We start from the raw sequence: 21990 nt of genomic DNA, 5'->3' as shown, positions 1-21990 counted from the left end.
ATCAACCAGTCCCCTCCTCCACCTTTTCAAACAGTCCCCTCCTCCACCTTTTCAAACAGTCCTCCTCCACCTTTTCAAACAGTCCTCCTCCATCTTTTCAAACAGTCCTCCTCCTCCACCTTTTCAAACAGTCCCCTCCTCCACCTTTTCAAACAGTCCTCCTCCACCTTTTCAAACAGTCCTCCTCCACCTTTTCAAACAGCCCCCTCCTCCACCTTTTCAAACAGTCCCCTCCTCCACCTTATCAACCAGTCCCCTCCTCCACCTTTTCAAACAGTCCCCTCCTCCACCTTTTCAAACAGTCCTCCTCCATCTTTTCAAACAGTCCTCCTCCTCCACCTTTTCAAACAGTCCCCTCCTCCACCTTTTCAAACAGCCCCCCTCCTCCACCTTTTCAAACAGCCCCCTCCTCCACCTTTTCAAACAGTCCCCTCCTCCACCTTTTCAAACAGTCCCCTCCTCCACCTTTTCTAACAGTCCTCCTCCACCTTTTCAAACAGTCCCCTCCTCCATCTTTTCAAACAGTCCCCTCCTCCACCTTTTCAAACAGTCCTCCTCCACCTTTTCTAACAGTCCCCCTCCACTTTTTCAAAGAGTCCCCCTCCTCCATCTTTTCAAACAGTCCCCTCCTCCACCTTTTCAAACAGTCCTCCTCCACCTTTTCAAACAGTCCTCCTCCACCTTTTCTAACAGTCCCCCTCCACTTTTTCCAAGAGTCCCCCTCCTCCATCTTTTCAAACAGTCCCCTCCTCCACCTTTTCAAACAGTCCTCCTCCACCTTTTCAAACAGTCCTCCTCCACCTTTTCAAACAGTCCTCCTCCATCTTTTCAAACAGTCCCCTCCTCCACCTTTCAAACAGTCCTCCTCCACCTTTTCAAACAGTCCCCCTCCTCCACCTTTTCAAACAGTCTCCTCCTCCACCTTTTCAAACACCCCCCTCCTCCACCTTTTCAAACAGTCTCCTCCTCCACCTTTTCAAACACCCCCCTCCTCCACCTTTCAAACAGTCCTCCTCCACCTTTTCAAACACCCCCTCCTCCACCTTTCAAACAGTCCTCCTCCACCTTTTCAAACAGTCCCCCTCCTCCACCTTTTCAAACAGTCCTCCTCCTCCACCTTTTCAAACAGTCCCCTCCTCCACCTTTTCAAACAGTCCTCCTCCACCTTTTCAAACAGTCCCCTCCTCCACCTTTTCAAACAGTCCTCCTCCTCCTTTTCAAACAGTCCCTTCCTCCACCTTTTCAAACAGTCCCCTCCTCCACCTTTTCAAACAGTCCCCCTCCTCCACCTTTTCAAACAGTCCTCCTCCACCTTTTCAAACAGTCCTCCTTCACCTTTTCAAACAGTCCCCTCCTCCACCTTTTCAAACAGTTCTCCTCCACCTTTTCAAACAGTTCTCCTCCACCTTTTCAAACAGTCCCCTCCTCCACCTTTTCAAACAGTCCTCCTCCACCTTTTCAAACAGTCCCCTCCTCCACCTTTTCAAACAGTCCCCTCCTCCACCTTTTCAAACAGTCCCCTCCTCCACCTTTTCAAACAGTCCCCTGTGGTCTAAATGAAACATCTGTGCTGTGCTTTGGTCAAAATATAACATGAATCAAGCACCAGAGGAGGTTTGTGACCCTGTAGAAACCAGCTCTCTCAGAACGCTCCGTTTTGGTGTGTGTGTCTCTTTAAATGTAATGACTCCCCTTTTTTTATGGATCATTTGTGTGATGGAGGCGTGGTTGTAGAAATTCTCCGGGCTTAGTTTGGGCGGTGGTGGTGGAGGGGGCCCAATGTGAGGTCTTCTCATGGGGCGCTCCCGGCCCGTGACAGTACATGGGGAGTTCATAGGTCAGACGTCTAGCCTGCAGGAGAAACCGTTGTGGGCTTTAAAAGTGATGCGAGGTTAGGCGAGGTGTAGAGCTGCTGCTGCTGATGTCAGGACGTGACTCCTTTACATTTACGTTTTTAAATGTAAGCAATTATTAAACAAACGGAGCCGAGGTCACCTATAAGAGGGGTTAAAGGGGAACGCTTTGTGGGGTCCTGTCACATGGGGAGGGTACACGGACGTTAGCAAAAAACAAGGTCCGCCCTAATTTAAAGCAACAGAAACACACATTTTATTTATTGTTGCTTCAGTGAAATGTATTCCCCCTCTTCTTAGACGATTTGACCTTTTGTGTTGTTGTGATGTTTACTCAGTGAACTGAACTTAGTTAAGTCACATTTGGTAGAGCTGCACAAAGTTACCCAGAACTTCCAACTTTTTTTAACCAGGCTGTAAACATGTTGTGTGGTCTCTCTGTTTGTCCAGCTCTCTGAAAGCTCCTGCTTTCACTCCTACAACAACAGAAGTCGTGTTAAAGGGGACGTATGATGAAAAATCCTCTTCTACAGTGTTTATGAACATTTATTTTGGTAACCTGAGTGACTACAGATCCAAAAGCTGTGAAATAAATCCATCTAGTCCTTTGTTTGTGGTCTGCATAAGTCTTACAACACAGAGAAAAATGCTCCGTTTATAATGTGCTCTCCTTGTGATGTCACAGTGGGATTCTGGTTAAATAAAATCCCCTCTCCTCCCCTCCCCTGATATCTCCACCCATAGACTCCACCCCCAGAGAAAAACCTTTGAGTAGATCCGCCATTTTTACTTTCGCTACAGAGGAGTGATGTCTACGGGGAAAACTCCGGGGGGGGGGGGGGGGGGGGTCATTACATTTAAAGAGACACACACACCAAAATGGAGCGTTCTGAGAGAGCTGGTTTCTACAGGGTCACAAACCTCCTCTGGTGCTTGATTCATGTTATATTTTGACCAAAGCACAGCACAGATGTTTCATTTAGACTCTTTGAAAAGGTGGAAAAGGAGGATAATATGTGCTCTTTAAACATAAGGTATAAATAACTAGCCGTGTGGGCATGCTTTGCTGTTTTACATTTTCTCCTAATAAGGGGGGAAATCTTTTGAACTCTTGTTAGAAATCTCTTTGCTTATCGAGCATCTTCAAACACTAGCATACTCACAAACATAAACCACATTAGTGTCGATAGTGTAGCCCCTCTGGGTTTATTTGGCTTCTCCAGCACATTTCTTTCAAAATGTATATTTTGTTAATTAACTAATCATTATGTACTGTCTGTTCTTTCATTGATCTATTATGTTTATTTTTTGTTTTGTGTTTTAAGTGCAATAAAATAAATCAAAATAAAGAAAATAAAGAAGAAGTAACCATGGCAACCACTCACGGGCTGAGTCCATCCTGCTAACTGTGGCTGTTTTTGTTATTTCTGAGACACCTCAGAAATGACCCTCTTCCTGCTTCAACATCTACCGTGCAGCTCAGAGGATGAAACGGGCCCGTGCTGCACGAATACGACCTTTTTTCAAAGCAACAGGAGTCATTTAGAATGACGTCATAAAGCGGTCCACTTCCTAGTTTGAGCACGCTTGTGTTTGAAGTGTCTGACATATCTGGAAATTAGGTCAGCGCTGTTTCTTATTAAGAATGTGCAAAACGACAGTTTGTAGTACCGTATTTTCCGCACTATAAGGCGCACTTAAAAGCCTTTAATTTTCTCAAAAAACGACAGTGCGCCTTATAATCCGGAGCGCCTTATATATGGATCAATTGGTTAATTGGTTGATCCATACTGGTTGTACACGGCGCTCAGCGACACTGACTCGGATAATGACGAGAGGGAGCCGGGCATGTTGGATGCCGTACTCGCCCAACTGTTCAATTCGGAGACTGAAGAAGAAGAATTCGAGGGATTCGTGGACGGGGAATGAACTGAAGAAGTGAGCTTTACGTGTTATACGTAACTGAACAATGTTGAGTTATGCACTAACGCAGGGGTGCCCAACCTTTTTTGAACCAAGATCTACTTTTAAAGTTACCAGTCTGCCGAGATCTACCAGTCCACATAGTGAGCCATAGCCTTTACCAACAGCCTACAAACGCATTTAATACTCACACAACAAACAGAAAATAATAAATGAGAGTTCTGTAAAAAATAATGCAGACTACAGACTACAGCAGGCTGCTGTGAGATGATTTTGCTTTTGTTAAATTAGCTGCAGACACGGTGAGAGTGAACGGAGTAAAGTCCAACCGACTGTTTGACCGGGTCACGTGTGTTCCCACCTCGGTCCGTACGGATCACGGATCAACTGTGTGCTGTAGCACTAAAAGTAAAAAGTAAAAAGGTTCGCGTGGTGGCTGGCGCTCCAGTGCAAGTGTGTGTGTGTGTGTGTGTGTGTGTGTGTGTGTGTGTGTGTGTGTGTGTGTGCGTGTGCGTGTGCGTGTGCGTGTGCGTTTGCGCTGTTTGTTGGTGTGTCTCGTCCCCCGCGATGCTCACAGTCATGACAGCAGAGAGGAGCAGAGAAAAGTAGCTGCAGCTTCATCAAATGCGCTTAATACTCGTAGCATAGTTTCTATATATGACTTTTTGGTAAAACATTTAGCCCCCCGGTTTTACCTGCACGTCATTGCGCATGCCTGCACTCTCTCTCTCTTGCGCGCACTCTCTCTCTCTCTCGCTCCCCCGCTCGCTCTCTCGCTCGCTCTCTCATGCACGCAGCAATTTCTTGGCTGTGTCTCTCCCAGGTCGAACCATGGCGAGCCTGGCGATGCTGTAACTTGTTTGTCAATAAAATGATCATTATGTAAGCAAGTCAGTGTCAACAGCGAATTTCTTCATCATCAAACATATCAACAACAAGGGAATCCACATCATGTTCTCAGCTCCCTGCAGACCGTACGCGAGTACACATGAATCGTGACCGAGACCACCTCTTCAACTGGACTCGGGCACCGTACCGGAGTTCGGTACGTTTGTGTTCACGCTGATCAAATTAACCAGATGTCGGGGTCAAGTGTTCTCGGATCTGGGTCGGGGGCCCGAGTGTGAAGCCACCCTTACGCTCGTCAGAACAGTTCTGATGGATGTCGGGAGACTCTTTGAGCTCCTCTCCACAGAAATGTGTCAACAACCTCTTAAGAACTACAAACTCCTCTGCAAAAATCCTCCATTTGGCATTTCCGGTAACCACGGTAACAATAGACCATGCGAGCACGAGTTTTGGTTTTCTCCTCATTTCTCGGAAAATGCTGCTAAACACAGAGGTGTGTTTCTCGTGTGTGCATCCTACTTTATACGTACGGCCATTTCCTTAGTGGAAGTGGTTAAAGAGCAGCGTCTTCCTTTCAACACACCGTGGTTTAACACTGCCTGGTCCATCACTTTACAAGTTGTGTCTCCACTACAGTTGCAGGTGAACAACTATTTGTTCCAATGAAAACAACCTCTGAGTTGACCGTAGTCATGACGACCAGGTGAAACTGACCTGATGAAGAGAACATGGTTACAGACGAGCTGATGTATCCGAGTATAATCTACATGAGGTTTTTATCACAGCAGCTCCAACAGCGACAGTACGACAGCTTTCAGTAGCAGCTCACGCTTCATTATGCAGCGGTCTGTTTCCACGGCAACGGTTAACATGTCATGTCTGTCATGGCAGCGGTGATGGCAACACACGTCCTATTACAGCTCTAAAATTAAAAGATTTCTCTTCCTTTGATGACTGTTGGAAATATTACAGGTGATGTAAGTACTCAACGTACAAATTATTTTATTGAGATACTTTAGTGTAAAAAATCAGATTACTGAGGATGCAAACAAGAGAAAAAAGACCCTCTTCTATTCCAACTGACCACAAAAACCTCTGCGGTGAGATTTCTGCAGAACAGCGAGACAGGAAGTGAACCTTAAGACGCCCAGCATCCCCTTAAATCCTCTCATCACTCTTCAGCAATCGAAATCAACGAAAACATCACGATGAGCTTTTCAGCGATTCTACCTCTCCTTCTTCTTCTTCTTCTTCTTCTTCATCCAGGATGTGAGTGTAAAAACATATATGAATCATTTCTTAAAGGTATAAAATTGTTGCCACCTTTCTCTTGAGCGTGTGTATGACATGTACCTGAAGTCCTGTTGTAACGATCGCTTCTCTTTGTCTTTTCATCCAGATGCTCTGATCTCAGTGACATCGTTTAGACTCGGGGAACCCGGCACTTTGACGTGTCCGATGCCTGATTTTGAGTACAGCAACACTCGAGTGAAGTGGTACAAGCAGAGCGTCGGTGACACGCTTGTGCTGATCACTTCTCTGATGAAAGGGGCTGCAAATTCCAATTTTGAAAAATCGTTTCCTTCGTCCCGATTTGAGGTGAACTTCACTGCGACCATGTGCTCTCTGACCATTCTGAAGACGGTGCCGGAGGACGAGGCGGTGTACCACTGTGCCATCTCTACCTGGAACAAGGATCATTGGAGTGGGACGTATTTGTCTATAAAAGGTAAAGCATGTCTGTTTCTTTGATACTCAATGTATTGTTCTTTTTTTTCTTAGTAAGGTTTATTTTAGACTTTTTATTATAAATTTATTTTGGAGACAGGACAGTGGATGGAGTCAGAATTGGTGGAGAGAGAGAGAGAGAGAGAGAGAGAGGCAGAGAGAGAGAGAGACAGAGAGAGAGAGAGAGAGAGAGAGGCAGAGAGAGAGAGAGACAGAGAGAGAGAGAGAGAGAGAGAGAGAGAGAGAGACAGAGAGAGAGAGAGAAAGAGAGGCAGAGAGAGAGAGAGAGAGAGAGAGAGAGACAGAGAGAGAGACAGAGAGAGAGAGAAAGAGAGGCAGAGGCAGAGAGAGACAGAGAGGCAGAGAGAGAGAGACAGAGAGAGAGAGACAGAGGCAGAGAGAGAGAGAGAGAGACAGAGAGAGAGAGAGAGAGAGAGAGAGAGTGGGGAATGACATTCGAACCCAGGCAGCATGCTTGGAGGACTATAGCCTTCGTACATGGGGTGCCACGAGGCTACCGGCCCCCCAACTCATTTTCAGTTTAACTTCACCGGCTGATTTTAAGATTTGAATACTGACTCATGAATCTTAAACGGTCTGGCTCCCCCTGATCTGCTCGAGCGTTTGCTTTTATCCCTTCTTATTTTCTATTAACCCTTTAAACTTTTCATGTCCTGCTGATTTTACATCTGCGTTTTACACGTTTTGATTACGTTTGAGTGTGCAGCTCTTCTGTCACCTGTTGTTAATTCTAAATGTACTTCATAAAATCACTTGGATTGGATCTGATTTTAGAAGCAGGACACTTTGTCCGCTTACAATTTCAACATTGTTATGACCTCCTTTTGTCATTTTTATGTTCCAACTCTGCTTCTCAAACTTAACGATCTGGACAATCTTTGACACTCTACAATCTTCTGTGTTTGTAGGAAACGCTGAGAGGATAACAGACATCACTGTGGCTCAGTGGCCGACAGTTTCTCACTCTGTCCGTGCAGTAGACTCGATAACTCTGCGATGTTCAGTCCTCTCCGACTCCCAGAAAACGACCTGTCCAAGTGAGCACAGCGTGCACCTGATTGGAGTGCGATCAGATGAATCACGTGCTAACATCATGTACACTGATGGAAACAGAGGTGATAAATGTGACAATAAATCTGAAGAGCATCCGACTCCAAAGACCTGTATCTACCACTTCTCTAAGAACGCCCGCTCCGCAGACGATGGCACGTTTTACTGCGCCATGGCTACATGTGGAGAGGTTTTATCTGACAACAGAACCAAACTGGAAGGTGAGGGTAAAAATATTATTATTCTGTTAGTCAACTATTCTACTCTTATAGCCGACTCAAATGCTTTTAAGGTTTGAATCATCTTATTCTGCAAAATTGACAGAGTGTCCACTAGAGGCTGGCTGCAGAAGCACAGGAAGTCACATACACATCCATTCTAAAAAGCCTGTTTTTACAGCAGAGATGAACATGTTTACAGCCTGGTTCAAAAAACCAAATAGGTGTGATTAGCTCATGTCTGGATGGACACACACTGTACGGGGGGTGAATGTTTTGATGACTCATCAGTTTTGATTTGATGAAGGATAAGAGTTATTCACAATAAGGCGTGTAGCTGACCTGATTGACAGGTGGGCGCGGTGTAACGGTTTGTCAGGAGGTTTAAAACCCGCCTCAGCTCCAGCTCTCAGCCTGTCGTTAGGTTGACTGAAAGTTAGCCTGAGACAGCATTTCCAGCATGGAGACCGCCATCGATGGGACTCCAGCGCCCCCTACAGGAACAGACTGGTGACGTCACTCAGAGTTCAAACATTCAGATCAGCGATGTTTTAAAACAGCAGCAGAAATGCTGACTAGACTCTTCTCCTCTGTCGCCCCCCGGTGGTGGAACGAACTTCCAAACTCCATGTGATCTGCAGAGTCCCTCTGCACCTTTAAGAAAAAGCTAAAGACCCAGCTCTTTCATGAATACCTACTAACTTAATGATGATGGTTTCCATATTATTGATGATGATGATGGTAATGACGATGGTTTTTGTTTGATAATGACGACTTATAAGATGGTTTCTATACTGATTAGAGCTCTCAAGAACTGCCCTCAATGTTGTGCTTTGCCTCTGGTCACTTCCTGTCAGCACCTGTGTGTCCAATCAGACTCAAAGCTGATCGTTTGCTCTTACTCACATTGTTCCCTTTTTTATAGATCCTTCCTTGTGTTGTTCTTACTCTCTGATGTACGTCGCTTTGGATAAAAGAGTCTGCTAAGTGAATTGTAGAATTGTAGTAGAATTGTAGAAATGTGTGTCATATTCGTGAAGCATCCTGTCGTGCCCTGATGATTTCATGAAGCCACGCCCTCTTCTTTTCGCTGCTCGTCTCCTCCTCCTCAGCAGGAGAAAGGTCAGAACTTTATACTTAAGAATGTACACATAAAAACATAATGTGCGTCCAAAGAGTAGATATTTTCCAAACTATTGTTTGTTTACCTAGTAACGTAAGCTGTTGCTTTTGGCTTGTGTGCGCTCCCTCCTCCTACTCCACACTGCATCTCATCTGGAAGGCCCTTGAGACTGTTGAAAACCTAAACCCTCATGTCTATGTCCGTAAGACTGCCATCCCCGTCAGGTAGAAATGTTTTGCGAGTGAGTTTGAGAGACATTTCACCTAATAGCAAAAGTTTGTAGGCTAATCTCTGTCAACCCACACAGATCAAATGTGAGCTAAAAAAAAAATCCTCTTTCATTGAATTTATAGTTTCTCTAACTTTGACTAATTGTCATTGTGTGTTTCCTTGAATGTTTCAGGCAGCAGTTTGTGGTCCTTTGAGTTAATGAAAGACACCATCATTCTGTGTCTGCTGTCTGCTGTCCTGGTCATCAGTGTGACCGTCATGGCCCTCCTCATCTACGGCATCAAGAAACACAGATGTGATAACTGCAACGATGCAGGTAATCATCGAGGAGTTAGGTCACTGTAGCGCAGTTCTATCTTTAGTGTTAGAACCTATCTGTGATTATTAACTCATTGCATCCTGACCTTTATTTTAAATCCTTTGTTTTCTATCATGTTGTAGCTGCTGCTGCTGCTCTGCAGGAAAATGTTACAAACAGGAAGTTAAAGGTGAGATGAACCTTTTTAAAAAAAAAGAGCAAATGAGATTCATATTTGTAAATCCTTCATAATTCATGAAATGTTTCCGCAGAGAGACGATGAAGACACCTGGATTTATTCGACTGTCCTCTTTACCGTGGTGAAAACTGGCAATGGTGGAAGAAGGGACGTGAAACAAGACAGAGAGAGAATCTACGCTGTCAAGGCGCCGGGGTTCGATTAGCTTTTTAGACGGGTCGTTAGCCTTTATGTAGCTCAGTGTGTGATCGCTGATGTTATCCTGAAAGCCGAAGGTTAATGATGGTTTTTTCTTTTTCTTTTGTTTGTTTAAATGTTTGGCTTGAAGCAGGTGCTGTACATGAGCGACTATATGAAAGTAAAGAAATGCATTTTGTGATAGCAGTAAGCACGGCTACGAGCAGGGCCGCCCCTGGCCAAAGTGGGGCCCAAAGAGGAAGTTTTATTGCCCCCCTAACCCCCCCTACTTATAGCATATATTTGCAAGAATGTATAAAGCTGTATATAACATTTACTGCCAACTTCCACATAGTCCGTGCACCACAATCCGGCAGTGCTGCACCGCTGTAGTCAAAGCTCATGTTTCCACAGCGAGCGCCGTGGTCCGTCTCCAAGCTGGACAGAATCGAATGACCAGGACAGGAAGTCAGACAAGAGCGTCTGGTCAATTTCAAAACAAAACAAAATATGCAGAGTCCTGATCGAATATTCCATCACTTTGTTTTAGTGATATGTTTGGTGTTGGTCTTGTGTCAGTCTTGATCCCTAAATGTCTTGGTCTGGTCTCGGGTATGTCTTGGTCTCGGTTAGATGGGTCGCATTACAAATAAAGATTGATTGGTGATATTTGGAAACCCTGTGATAAATGAAACAAAGTATTATGTGGGTTTAAAGGAGTATTTAAAACGTCTATGATTTATTTCTTCCCCACAGGTTTTGTTATCTTTGTATTCATCGTGTGTGGTTAAAGGCAGCCGAGCTGAGATGCTCTGCGATGAAACCCATGAAACAAGAAATGGCAGTGCGGTTGTAATGAAAGAATAAAAGACGTGTCGCTTTCTTTATCTAGAAACAGAGACCACGAGACAGGAAGCCAATCACAAAACAAAGATGTGAACAGCTTGTGTGTGCCACTTCTTCCTCGCTGCCGTCACCATAACTTGACCACGAAGGTTTCAAACTATTTTAAATACATCTATACATTAAACACTGAAAGAGACCTGCTTTTTAATAGACCTCCACACACACACACACACACACACACACACACACACACACACACTGTTTTTACACCTTATCTCGTTAGTACACGCATTGCGAACAAGCCTGGCAAAAACTGGGGATGATTGTGACGGTGTCTGAATTTAACACCTTTGAGAGATCGCATTATTCCCCACACATGTTAATATGTTTAAAATGACAGCAGGAAACACCATGATTAAACATTCACAGCTTCTGCATTCTAAAGAATTTCAATATTGTCATTTATGTCGTCCGATTTCCGTCTTTTCTCCAACATTTTATTTTAAACTGGGGATTAAATAAAGGAGGTGTTTGAGCATATAACCAATCCAACTGGGGAACCACAGCGCTTAATTTCAGATGTTCAAGGCCAACTTCTTCTCCTCCATCAGTGCAAATTGTGTTTGCAGAATGAGGAACACCGGGCACCGCTAGCCCAGGTACGAGAAGAAAAACAGATCCTGCGGGACGACTTCAAATGAATGCAGGATAAACTCAAGACCTTGCAGGACAAATGCAAGGCCCTGCAGGAGGAGAAGAAAACACTGCATAGAAGCAGCAGGTTGGCCGAACAGACAAAACTAATTGTTACGGTACCCGGAATTCAGGATAGGCAGGTACGTACTGCAGCCCCCGGGTCAGCTGAGGAAGCCTCAGATGAAGGATGGGATACTGAACCAAATCCCTGGAGGAGGGAGACAGACATGTTGCAAGACCTGGAGGAAAGGAAAAAGGGCCGCCAAGTGGTTAGGAATCATGGGAGATATTTCTGCTACTCCCCCATGAAAACCCCCCCGATTAAAACGACCTCCGCGTTGACCGTAATCATGACGACCTTTTTTTTTTTTAATTGTTCTCCAAGTTTTACGTTTCCAAAACTTCCTGCCGCAAACGTTTGGACCATGACCACCAACTTGAGCTTAAACCCCCGGAAAACAATCCGGCTTTCAGACCGGTGATTGAACATGTCAGGTTAAAATCCTCACCAGGTTCAACCACAGTCATAGAGATCTGGTGCTGCATGTCCACAGTTTGAGCTGAAGACAGGAGAGAAAAATCACATCAGATGTTATGAGACGGCAGCAGAAAGCGTGTCAGGGTTAGATCATTGATCTCAAATGTTTCATGTTCTCATTTGTTTCAGAAAGTCTTACACATTATACTTACACAAAGCACTGAGAAGAATCAAAGCAGCAAATCTTCCGACCATTGTGCTACAGCACCCTTGTTGCACAACTGAAGTCTCCCACACAGATGTCAGACTAAGTCAAAAGGTGATCAAGGTTTCCAAAGATGTCAGCGTAGCACTCTCTCATCAACAGCTTCTAAAAAAAGGAAACCGCTAACCACAGAGCGATGTAGTCAGATCATAAGGTCCTAAAGTTAGACATGTCCACATGTGGTAGTTTCTAAACTCTTGCACTGACAGGTCAGACAGTTAGATAGATAGATAGATACTTTATTGATCCCGAGGGAAATTCAAATTCAAAGTTTGTATCAACATCAAGTTTCATCAAACCCTAATGAACTTAAATCTTATAATGATGCTCATGAGACAGAGGTGCATGCAGAGACAGTTTAATGATACAAACAGGTTTAATGAAACATGAAGTATGATGCTCACACAAGGTTAAGTCATGAATGTTCAGTTTGTACAAAGCAGACAAGACTAGAGCTGCAACAACCGATCGATAAAAGTGTTGGCGACAAATTTGATTACTCATTCGTTGTGTTGCACGATTATGGCAAATTGCAAAAAATATTGCAAACAAATATTTGTTAGTTGCAGCGCTACAGACATTTTAAATTTTCTCTAATAATAATTTATACTTTATTGATCCAGTGAGGGGAAATTTGTTTTTTACACTCTGTCTAGTAAACATGCTACACAAACATAGGCTGAAATACACACACATGCACCAACAGGATCCTATGGACATGCAGTAATGGAGAGGTCTCAGAGTGAGGGGGCTGCCCACAGTGGGCGCTCCTGAGCTGGTGGGGGGGGGTTAGGTGCCTTGCTCAAGGGCATCTCGGCAGTGCTAAGGAAGTGGACTGGCACCTCTCCAGCTACCCGGACTTGGTCCGTGCCGGGACTTGAGCCGGCGACCCTCCGATTCCCAACCCAAGTCCCTACAGACTAAGCTACTGCCGGCCTAAGATCTGACACATCCAACACATTTTTAATTTCAATGTAAGGAATGTTTTAAAATGCAGTCAGTGAATCATGAACATAAAACCTTTTATCTATTATTTCAGCGTTATCAAACACGAAGTTGGACGATGCTCCTTTGGCTTCACAGATTTCTCTGAGTCGCTCGGAGACATTGTCATGGTGCTGCAAACGTGCTGCTGTTGTCTTCGTTGTGTTTCTTCTTCTTCTATTTGACTTCCATTAATGGGAGAAATCCAGCAGTGCCTCTGGGTAACCATCCTAAAGATAAAGATAAAAAAGATTAGTGCCGCCATACGTTCAATAAAACAACTTCTAAACAATTTAGAACATGACACGGTAATGGTCTATCCAAAACTGATAAGTCATCAAAACACCCCCCCCCCCCCCCCCGTAAAGTGTGTGCCGATCGAGACATGAGCTAATCAGACCTATTTGTTTTTTGAACCAGGCTGTAGTCCCCTCAAAATTGGTGTGGACCATCCTAAGACCTTGGCCATACTACCTCTCCAAGCTCAAAGACATGCGTCAAAAGCTGTTGTTGTTCGATCAAACAGGAAGTAGTTATTTTAGGTGTTTAATATGGTCGTGAACGCACAAAGATTCATACACATCATCCCAGTGGGAAAGTAAAACTTTTGATATAGGTGTAATGAGCTACACACCCTGACATGCACAGGTGTGCGAGGGCCCTTCATCACTGCTAGCGGTTTTAATTCACCTTCACAGTGTGAATAAACTTACCTTCAGCTTTTTGAGAAAACGAGGACGACGATCACGATCACGCAGAGAGCCAACAGAGTTGCAAGGACAATGACTACAGGGTCCCACTCTTGTTCAGGAATTTCTGGAAAAACATGATAGCAGACATTTAATCCTTCTGTTTTCTTTACAAGATATATGAGATGATGTTGAGAAGGGTACAATTTAATCACAGATGCTCCCACATTTATGGAGGAAAGAGAAAGTTCATAAGTAATGCTTTAATTAATAAATCCTTATTACACAAATGACCCTTTCTCTTTAAGGTCCAATCAGTGAGATGTGTAGTGAGTGAAATGATAAAGTGACCTTACTATCTGATCATTAAGGAAACATGCTATGTTGAAGTGCTGGCTTCTCTGACAACAATGCAGCAGCCAGTATGTCCTCCTTCTAACTTTAGATTCTGCTCCTGAATGCTCTGGATTTGTTTGGACCAGAGAAGGTAGGCGGTTTTTAGACACCCCTATACAGCCGTTTTGGACACCCCTCGGTTTCTCAGATATGAGAGCAGTTATCAGGTCAACAGGTGTTGCAGTGATGGAAGCGGGTCAAGAGAAGTGGTCCAGATAGAAGTGATTGTACCCGACCTAAAAAGCCTCTGCATGTTTCTAATAAGCTCCACGAGCAGAAACGTGCTCAAACTAGCTCTCTATAATGTTTAGAATTTAGACTGCAGTACCTATTTTAAAAACTAGGTGTCAGAGCTATATACTGCTCCTTTAAATATAAGTTTGAGCAAATTAGGGTTTCGTTAGAACCTGATTTGTCATTTTCCTTTTCAGAGAATCTTAGCAGTGACTCCACATCGATTTAAATGAGAGAACTGCAGTGATTGGAATTCATATTAAAGAAGTGTGAACACGTACTTGTCTTCACTGTAGTTCCTTCACCAAACAGGATTTGTCCACATGTGAGCACAGCGCAGTAGTACGTCCCGGCGTCAGACGAGTTGTGTATGGTTTTGGACAGATTGTAGACACAGCTTCTCTTCTCTTCTTCTTCACTTCTGTGGCTTTGAGTGTAAATAACAGCTGGATGAGCTTCTCCTGCTGCAGCTCTGAACCAGTACACACTGTGTTCACCTGGACACTGCTCTCTGTTTTCTTTGGACTTGGAGAGAAGTGAACACTGGAGATTCACTGAGCCGCCCGCCTGGACCGACTGCGCCTCCGGTCTTTGTTTCACATAGACCAGGTTCTGGTGGTTTTTATGATCTGTGTGAGTCACAGTGAAGCAGGAATTAGCTCATGATATTTGGGGCACAGATGCAGACAAAGAACAAACTGTAATGTGCATACTTTACCATTCACCGCTACTATTGTACCGTTCGTTATTTTCAACGTGTACGGAGTTCCCACTTGACAGAAGTACGTTGCTTCATCTTCTTTGCTTACATTTCTGATGATGAGAAAGTTCAGATAACCCTCCTTGGTGACGGTAAATCTTGAGTTGTCAAATTGCTCTACTAGGATAACTTTGTCAAAACTTCCTGCTGCAACCGTTTGGACCATGAATCCAAACTTCATCTTGTACCAGTTCAACAATCCAGCTTCATCTTTGGTAAACAAACATGCCAGAGTCACAGTGTCACCCGGTTTAACCACAGTCACAGAGATCGGTTGAGGCATCTTTATGGTTTGAGCTGAAGAGTGAGAGAAACATCAGAGACATTTAAAATGTGTGTCAGCCCGAGGGCCATTTGCGGCCCTTGAGGGGATTTTTCTTTTTTTTCTTTTTTTAAAATTTGTTTTAATTGATTTTCAAATACAAAACAATAACAGCTCAGTGCACTTTAGCAAAATATTTGCATAGTTGGTCCAGTAGTCACATTCAGCATCCACCAGTATAGTATACATGTGATTAACAGTGAGGTTTTACATTAGCAAGATAATCATTCAGGGATCATTATGATAAGTTGCACTTAACATTTAGAAGATTCAAAGCTTCTATCATTTCCTTTTAAAGAGATGAGTCTTTCCACTAATACAGTATCTTAACTTTTCTAACATCACAACATCAGATATCAGCGATTTCCACAAGTGAACAGTAGGGGGTTCATCCCCAACCCATTTTGTCATTACAGCCTTCCTAGCCAACATTAAAAGAAATTGGATTACGTCCTTATGTTCCTTCAAAATGTTCGGTAGACTTCCTAGGAGGCATAGAAGTGGGCCAGGAGGCAGTTGTTGTCCTATCACCGTGCCTATTTCTCCACATACTGCTTTCCAAAATAATTTAATTTTTTCACACTCCCAAAGACAATGCATTCTAGTTCCAGTATTAGCTTTGCATTTGGAACAAATTGGGGAAGCTCCTGCTGTGAACTTACTATAAACATATGGAGATATATAAACATTATGCAAGATATTGTATTGCATCTCCTTATATCTATTACAGATTGAAATCTTGGAGGGTAACATCAGAATTTCTTCCCATGTATCTTTATCTATAGCCACCTTCAGCAGCGCCGACCATGATGTTCTTAAGGAAGCAAGTTTATCCACATCCAAATTCTGTCGCTCAGAGTAAAACCTTGATACAAAATGTTCATTTTTTGTATGATCCAAGAAAAACCTTTCCAGCATATGCGAACCACTAAAGAAATTGAGGGTATTTGCCTTCTTCAATACATAGTGCCTGACTTGTAGATATTTGTAAAAGTCCTTGGTAGGTATATTGTACTGATCTCTCAGAGAGTCAAACGTTTTGAAGATCCCATTACTGCAAAGATCATGTACTCCTTTTAAGCCTGCTTCCTGCCACTGTTTATAGTTAGGCCCTGCCCCCTCCACTGATAAATCTGGATTGTCCACCAATGTTGTAAGTGCATTCAAGGGACAGTTTTCCTTAAACATTGCCTTTAAGCTTCTCCACATCCTTATGATATTGGTTATTAACAAGTTGTCCTTAACTAGAATTGGTAATTCCTTCAGTCGTTTGTCTAATAAATTTATAGGGGAAAAGGTTTACACATTATGGCCTCTATTTCAAGCCAAGGCAACCCAGTGTTTCCAACCACCCATGAAGAAATAATCCTGGCATGTATTGACATAACATAATTTTCTACTTTAGGTAGACCCCACCCACCTTTTTCTTTAGTGAGTTGTAACTTCTCTAATTTTATTTTGGGTTTCCTTCCTGCCCAAATGAAGTCTGATATTGCTTTATTAATATCTCTAATATCTTCTGTCCTTAAAATTACAAAAAGCATAGATACAGGATAAATTATCTTAGGGAGAATAGTCATCTTAATGAGATTGATCCTACCAAGAAAGGAAATGGGCAGATTCCTCCATCTCATCATATTTTCTTTCAAGTGCTTAGTCAACGGATAAATGTTTTCACTATACAGTCGATTGAGTTTTGGCGTGTCTTTTATTCCCAGATAGCTGAAACGATCAGGGGCCCAGCGAAATGGTCTAACAAAATCAGGTTCAACACGCCTATCGCTCACCAGGGGCATTATCTCAGATTTGTCAAAATTAACTTTGTATCCAGATATTAGTCCAAATTCTTTAACACATTCTATGACAGCAGGTACTGACACACTCGGGTCTGTTAAGGTCAACAGGACATCATCTGCATACAACATAATCTTGTTTTGCTTTGTACCGATCATTGTTCCTTTAATATTAATATTTTGTCGAATAGCTATTGCGAACGGCTCTATAGCCAGGGCAAACAGAAGCGGGGACAGAGGACTACCTTGGGCTGTACCTCTTGACAACTTGAAAGATGCTGAAATAAGACCGTTTGTCAGGACAGAAGCTGTGGGCTTCTTGTACAGAAGTTTCACCCAGCCTAGAAAGTTGGTTTGAAAGCCAAATCTCTTCAAAATGTCAAACATGTATTCCCATTCAACCCGATCAAAGGCTTTTTCAGCATCCATCGATATAATTGCTCCAGGAATTTGGCAATGATTGAGATAATGAATGATGTTAAATAAGCGTCTTGTATTGTGACATGACATTCGATCCTTTATAAAACCGGTCTGATCTGCACCCACGATATGAGTCATTACCCGTTCTAACCTGCGAGCCAATACTTTAGATAAAATTTTTGTGTCCACTCCAAGTAGACTGATTGGTCGGTATGAGGAGCAGAGTTCTGGATTTTTCTTTTCCTTTAATATAAGTGTTATATTGGCCAAACACATTGATTCTGGGAGTTTTGAGTCCTCAATAGATGTATTGAAAACTCTAAGTAATAATTTATTAATCTTATCTTTTAGTGTTTTAAAAAACTCAACCGGAAATCCGTCCGCCCCGGGCGACTTCCCGGGTTGGAGTGAGGATATGGCTGTATCGATTTCAAATAAGGAGATGGGGCCTTCCAAAAGATTAGCCTGATCTTCTGATAGTTGCGGGATTGTCAAACTGTTTAAGAAGAACCCTTCCTCGAGCTTATTCACATCGCTTTCAGAACTATATAACTTTTTGTAGAACCTTTTAAATGCATCATTAATCCGAAGGTTATTTGTTTGTCGTTGACTATTTTCGTCCTGTATAGCTGAGATAAAGTTCTTTATTGGGGAATTCTTTGCTAGGCGTGCTAGTAGGCGGTTTGGTTTGTTGCCAAATTCAAAGAGTCTTTGTTTGGCAAAGAGAATGTCCTTTTCTGCTTTTCTTGTTATCAGATTCTGCAACGTTATCCTGGTTGCCTTTAGTTCAGTTAAGACCTCATCTAATTTAGTTCTATAGTAGTTTTCTTCAAGCTTTTTTATTTTATTTTCGATCTTAGTTTGTTCGGCAACCCGCTCTTTTTTCTTCCGGCTTGAATATGAAATAATCATACCTCTCATATAGGCTTTAAATGCCTCCCACAGAATTCTTGGGTCTGCCCCATCTTTATCGTTAAACTCTAAAAATAAGTCTGTTTGTTCTTCCAAAAATGTAATAAAGTTGCTATCCATGAATAATAAAGTATCCACTTTCCAAGAAAATGAGCGTTCAATAGGTCTTAGAGGTTGCATTAACATAGTGACAGGTGCATGGTCTGAGAGAGCGATGTGACCTGTATCTGAGTGTTCTATCAAATGAGATAAACATTTGGACACAAATATATAGTCAATACGTGACGCTGAAGAATGGGGAAGAGATTGAAATGTGTAGCCTTTTGACAAATGATTGAAATGCCTCCACACATCTAGAAGATCAAATTCCTTAATAATGTTCAGGACTGCCCGTGCATTACTGGACTGACTGTTTTGAGGTGGAAGTCTATCCAATGACGGAGATAAACTACAATTAAAATCTCCTCCTATTATCATATTTGGACAGTCCATTTCAGCCAACTGACTAAATAACAGAGCAAAGAAAGCTCCATCTTGAGCATTAGGGGCATAAATATTTCCTAGCATAACATCTTCTCCAAAGAATACCCCTTTAACTAAAACAATTCTTCCTTCCGTATCTTGGAATGAAGCTGTAACAGTAAATGGCAGATTTCTGTGTAGTAATATAATCACACCCCTCTTATTTGTTGAATAAGATGAAAAGTGAACCTGACCAACCCATTCCCTAAGATATTTTTTGTGTTCCTCATCGGTTAGATGCATTTCCTGTAGAAATGTTACCTGAATCTTTTCTTTTATAAGCGAATTCAGGACAGATTTACTCTTAACAACATTATTAGAGCCCCGGATATTCCATGTACATATCTTGATACTCATTTATAACTGGTAAACGTATATGTATGTTGTGTTCCAACAATAACTGCTTCATATGATCCTAACCAATCTATGACTTTAAATCGTGTGCGAGCTTCAAAAGAGAACAGAGATGGTTCCAAGCAAAAACTGAACCTAACGCTAAGAATCCTGAACAGTCCAGTTCCAAAAGGGAACTGGGAAAAAACAAAAGAAAAAACAAACAGAAGTCTAAACTTGTCATACTCAAGCATTGCAAAAGTATAGCTGGGGGGGGGGGGGGTGGTGACAAGGAGGAAAGGTAACCCAAACTATCCTCCCCATCTGGATTGTAGTAATATGGTGCCAGTAAATCTGCAATCAAAGCCACCACAATAAAACAAGAAGTATCAATAATGATAACATCTAACAAAAAGACGTTTTCCTCAAGGATTTGCATTCACAGCGTAAACTTAACATGGCACGACTGACTCATTATTGTGTACGGATGTTAAGGGAGACTCGTCCACTAGTTGTCAGTAGAAGCCAAATAGTAAGATCTAACCCTGGTCGGTCAATGTCAACACAGCTAGAATAACCTTATCAACATACTCCTATGCGATGATGTACGTACCCTTACCGAGCTCATCATGGAGCTGGCAGTTTTTTAATATAGTCATTAATTTCTTCCATGCAGGAGAGTGACATCATCTTCCCATTGATGTTGGTTATTTTAATCACTGCAGGATACACAAATGAGTATCTTATACCAGCCTCACGTAGTCTCCTCCGGGCGCTTGCTGACTCCTTCCTCCTTTTCACTACCTCAGCGGAGAAGTCCTGGAAGAAAGATACGTCCTGGCCTTCCACTTTAATCCTGCCCTTGTTCCTTGCCGCATACAAGATTCTCTGCTTGTCGGTGTAGTTGTGTAGCCTCACCAAAACAGCTCTCGGACCATCTTTGCCGCCAAGCCTCAGCGGAGGACCGGTGCGGTGGGCTCTCTCGATCTGGATTCGCTCTCCTAATATGCCCAGAACTTCTGGGATCCATTTTTCAAAGAAGCCCACCGACTCCTTTCCCTCCATGCCTTCCTTAAGTCCAACAATTCTCACATTCTGCCGTCGGCTTTGGTTCTCCATGCTTTCAATACGATCCGTTGCTCTTCTCAGTGCAGTCTCCAGAGTATCCACTCGCGGTGTGACCAGCGGTATTGTATCCTCCAGGTCCGAAACCCGTTGCTCAACAGCGCCGATCCTCTCAAATAAGGTGTCAAATTTCTGAGAGAGCTCGTTAACCGGTTTGAGTATAGCAGCTAGCTTACTGTCCAGCATTGTGGCTATATTGGTGGTAACTCGATCCACTATCAAGTCATCTCATTGCACGTTCATCTCCTCTCTGTCAGTCAAGTTAGCCTCTCGTGCTGCATCATCGGAGTCACCATGCTCGTTATCTTGGCTAGCAACAGGCATAGCATTAGCAGTTAATTTTCCTCTTCTGCGAGTTTCTTTCCTTTTAACCGACCCACACGACGTGAAAAAGTTCTCCACAGACATTATCAATACCGTCGTCACTTTGGAAATCAGTTGACCGGCAAAAAATACTGTAAAATATTGATTAAGAATCAACCCGCTGGGGAGACGACAAATCTACGTCCTCTCGCCTCCGTGCATCACGTGACCCCCTTGAGGGGATTTTTTGCAGCCCGTGACTTCAAATAAAAAATCAGAAGATTTTGGCCCGAGGCCTCAATTAAGATCGGCACATTTTCTTATTTTTCTTTTTCATGTTAGCAAGGGCTGAACAATATTCCTAAAACAGAAAATGTTCAGTAACTTGTATGTTGTTGTTTTTTTAAATCTACAGCTTTTACTATTTTCCACACTTTTTTGTAAACCATGAAAAAAAACTCATGCACAGTTTTTGCAAACAAGCGGACTGTTTTTTAACATTTAATGACCTGAGCTAAATGCAGAAAGCTTTTCCAAAAAAATGAACCACGTTACAGGCTTGATTCTGAGAAAAAAACAAATAAAGTAGAACGAAGAAATCAAAATATTTGATTGGAAAAGGTTTTCTTTAGCGAGCCTTTTGATTCTGATCTACAAAGCCTAACTATTTTTTCAACTATATTTTAAAAACAAAACCTGTGGCCCGCGAGCGATTCTAACACGACAATTTTGGCCCGCAAGGAAAACAATTTGGACACCACTGATGTAAGTCACCTGAAGTCTTTTTCCCCTCTCTTTCTATGAAACTATCGAGTACAAACATACTCATCTTAAAGGAGACAAAGTTTATACTCACACAAAGTACTGAGAAGAATCACAGCAGCCAGTCTTCCGATCATTGTGGTATATCACCTCCGTCTTGCACAACTGAAGTCTCCGACCCAAATGGAAGATTTCGTCACAACATGATCAAGGTCAACAAAATACAAGTCGTTGTGATTGGCTTAGACAAAAAAAGAATTCACGTCGTGCAAAACCAATCATCACGTCCCGTTTTCAGTTAAATTTAGAGTTTTTTTTAAGTCGGCAAAGCGCTCATGAGTAAGCAGTGGAAATGGGTTGTGCAGTTTTTTTTTGGTTTTTTTAGGGTTAGTTTAGTTCTTCTACTTATCAGGTTCAGGTGACTTTATTTGTACCTGTAGGTAGATTTGTTTGCAGCAAGCGAGATCAACATCCATCATG

At 42.7% G+C, this 21990-nt stretch overlaps 2 protein-coding genes across 2 annotated transcripts; one reads left to right on the top strand and one right to left on the bottom strand.

The window, feature by feature from the left end:
- Positions 1-5520: 5520 nt before the first annotated feature.
- On the top strand, positions 5521-10956 carry LOC109979054 (uncharacterized). Its single transcript, XM_065959007.1, has 6 exons — positions 5521-5894; positions 6025-6354; positions 7283-7645; positions 9169-9312; positions 9438-9484; positions 9567-10956. The coding sequence occupies exons 1-6, from the start codon at positions 5834-5836 to the stop codon at positions 9696-9698; spliced, it is 1077 nt and encodes a 358-aa protein (XP_065815079.1). The 5' UTR covers positions 5521-5833; the 3' UTR covers positions 9699-10956.
- Positions 10957-12297: 1341 nt separating this feature from the next.
- LOC110005741 (uncharacterized) lies at positions 12298-21704 on the bottom strand. Its single transcript, XM_020661025.3, has 5 exons — positions 21605-21704; positions 14977-15315; positions 14540-14887; positions 13653-13755; positions 12298-13169 (listed from the first exon to the last, which is right to left on the bottom strand). The coding sequence occupies exons 1-4, from the start codon at positions 21645-21647 to the stop codon at positions 13655-13657; spliced, it is 831 nt and encodes a 276-aa protein (XP_020516681.2). The 5' UTR covers positions 21648-21704; the 3' UTR covers positions 12298-13169; positions 13653-13654.
- Between the last annotated feature and the right edge of the window lie 286 nt (positions 21705-21990).

The sequence above is a fragment of the Labrus bergylta genome, chromosome 9 (assembly GCF_963930695.1).
Source record: "Labrus bergylta chromosome 9, fLabBer1.1, whole genome shotgun sequence".
Classification (NCBI taxonomy): domain Eukaryota; kingdom Metazoa; phylum Chordata; class Actinopteri; order Labriformes; family Labridae; genus Labrus; species Labrus bergylta.
The sequence above is the reverse complement of the archived record's forward strand: the minus strand, read 5'-3'. Positions and strand labels throughout refer to the sequence as shown.

Excerpts from the sequence above, each read along its gene's own strand:
- LOC109979054 (XM_065959007.1), top strand. The coding sequence starts at position 5,834 with ATGAGCTTTTCAGCGATTCTACCTCTCCTTCTTCTTCTTCTTCTTCTT. Across the intron at positions 6,355-7,282 it reads GACGTATTTGTCTATAAAAG|GAAACGCTGAGAGGATAACA; the intron begins GTAAAGCATGTC and ends CTGTGTTTGTAG. Across the intron at positions 9,313-9,437 it reads TGATAACTGCAACGATGCAG|CTGCTGCTGCTGCTCTGCAG; the intron begins GTAATCATCGAG and ends ATCATGTTGTAG.
- LOC110005741 (XM_020661025.3), bottom strand. The coding sequence starts at position 21,647 with ATGATCGGAAGACTGGCTGCTGTGATTCTTCTCAGTACTTTGT. Across the intron at positions 15,316-21,604 it reads GATTCTTCTCAGTACTTTGT|CTCAAACCATAAAGATGCCT; the intron begins GTGAGTATAAAC and ends CTCACTCTTCAG. Across the intron at positions 13,756-14,539 it reads AGGAACTACAGTGAAGACAA|AAATTCCTGAACAAGAGTGG; the intron begins GTACGTGTTCAC and ends ATGTTTTTCCAG.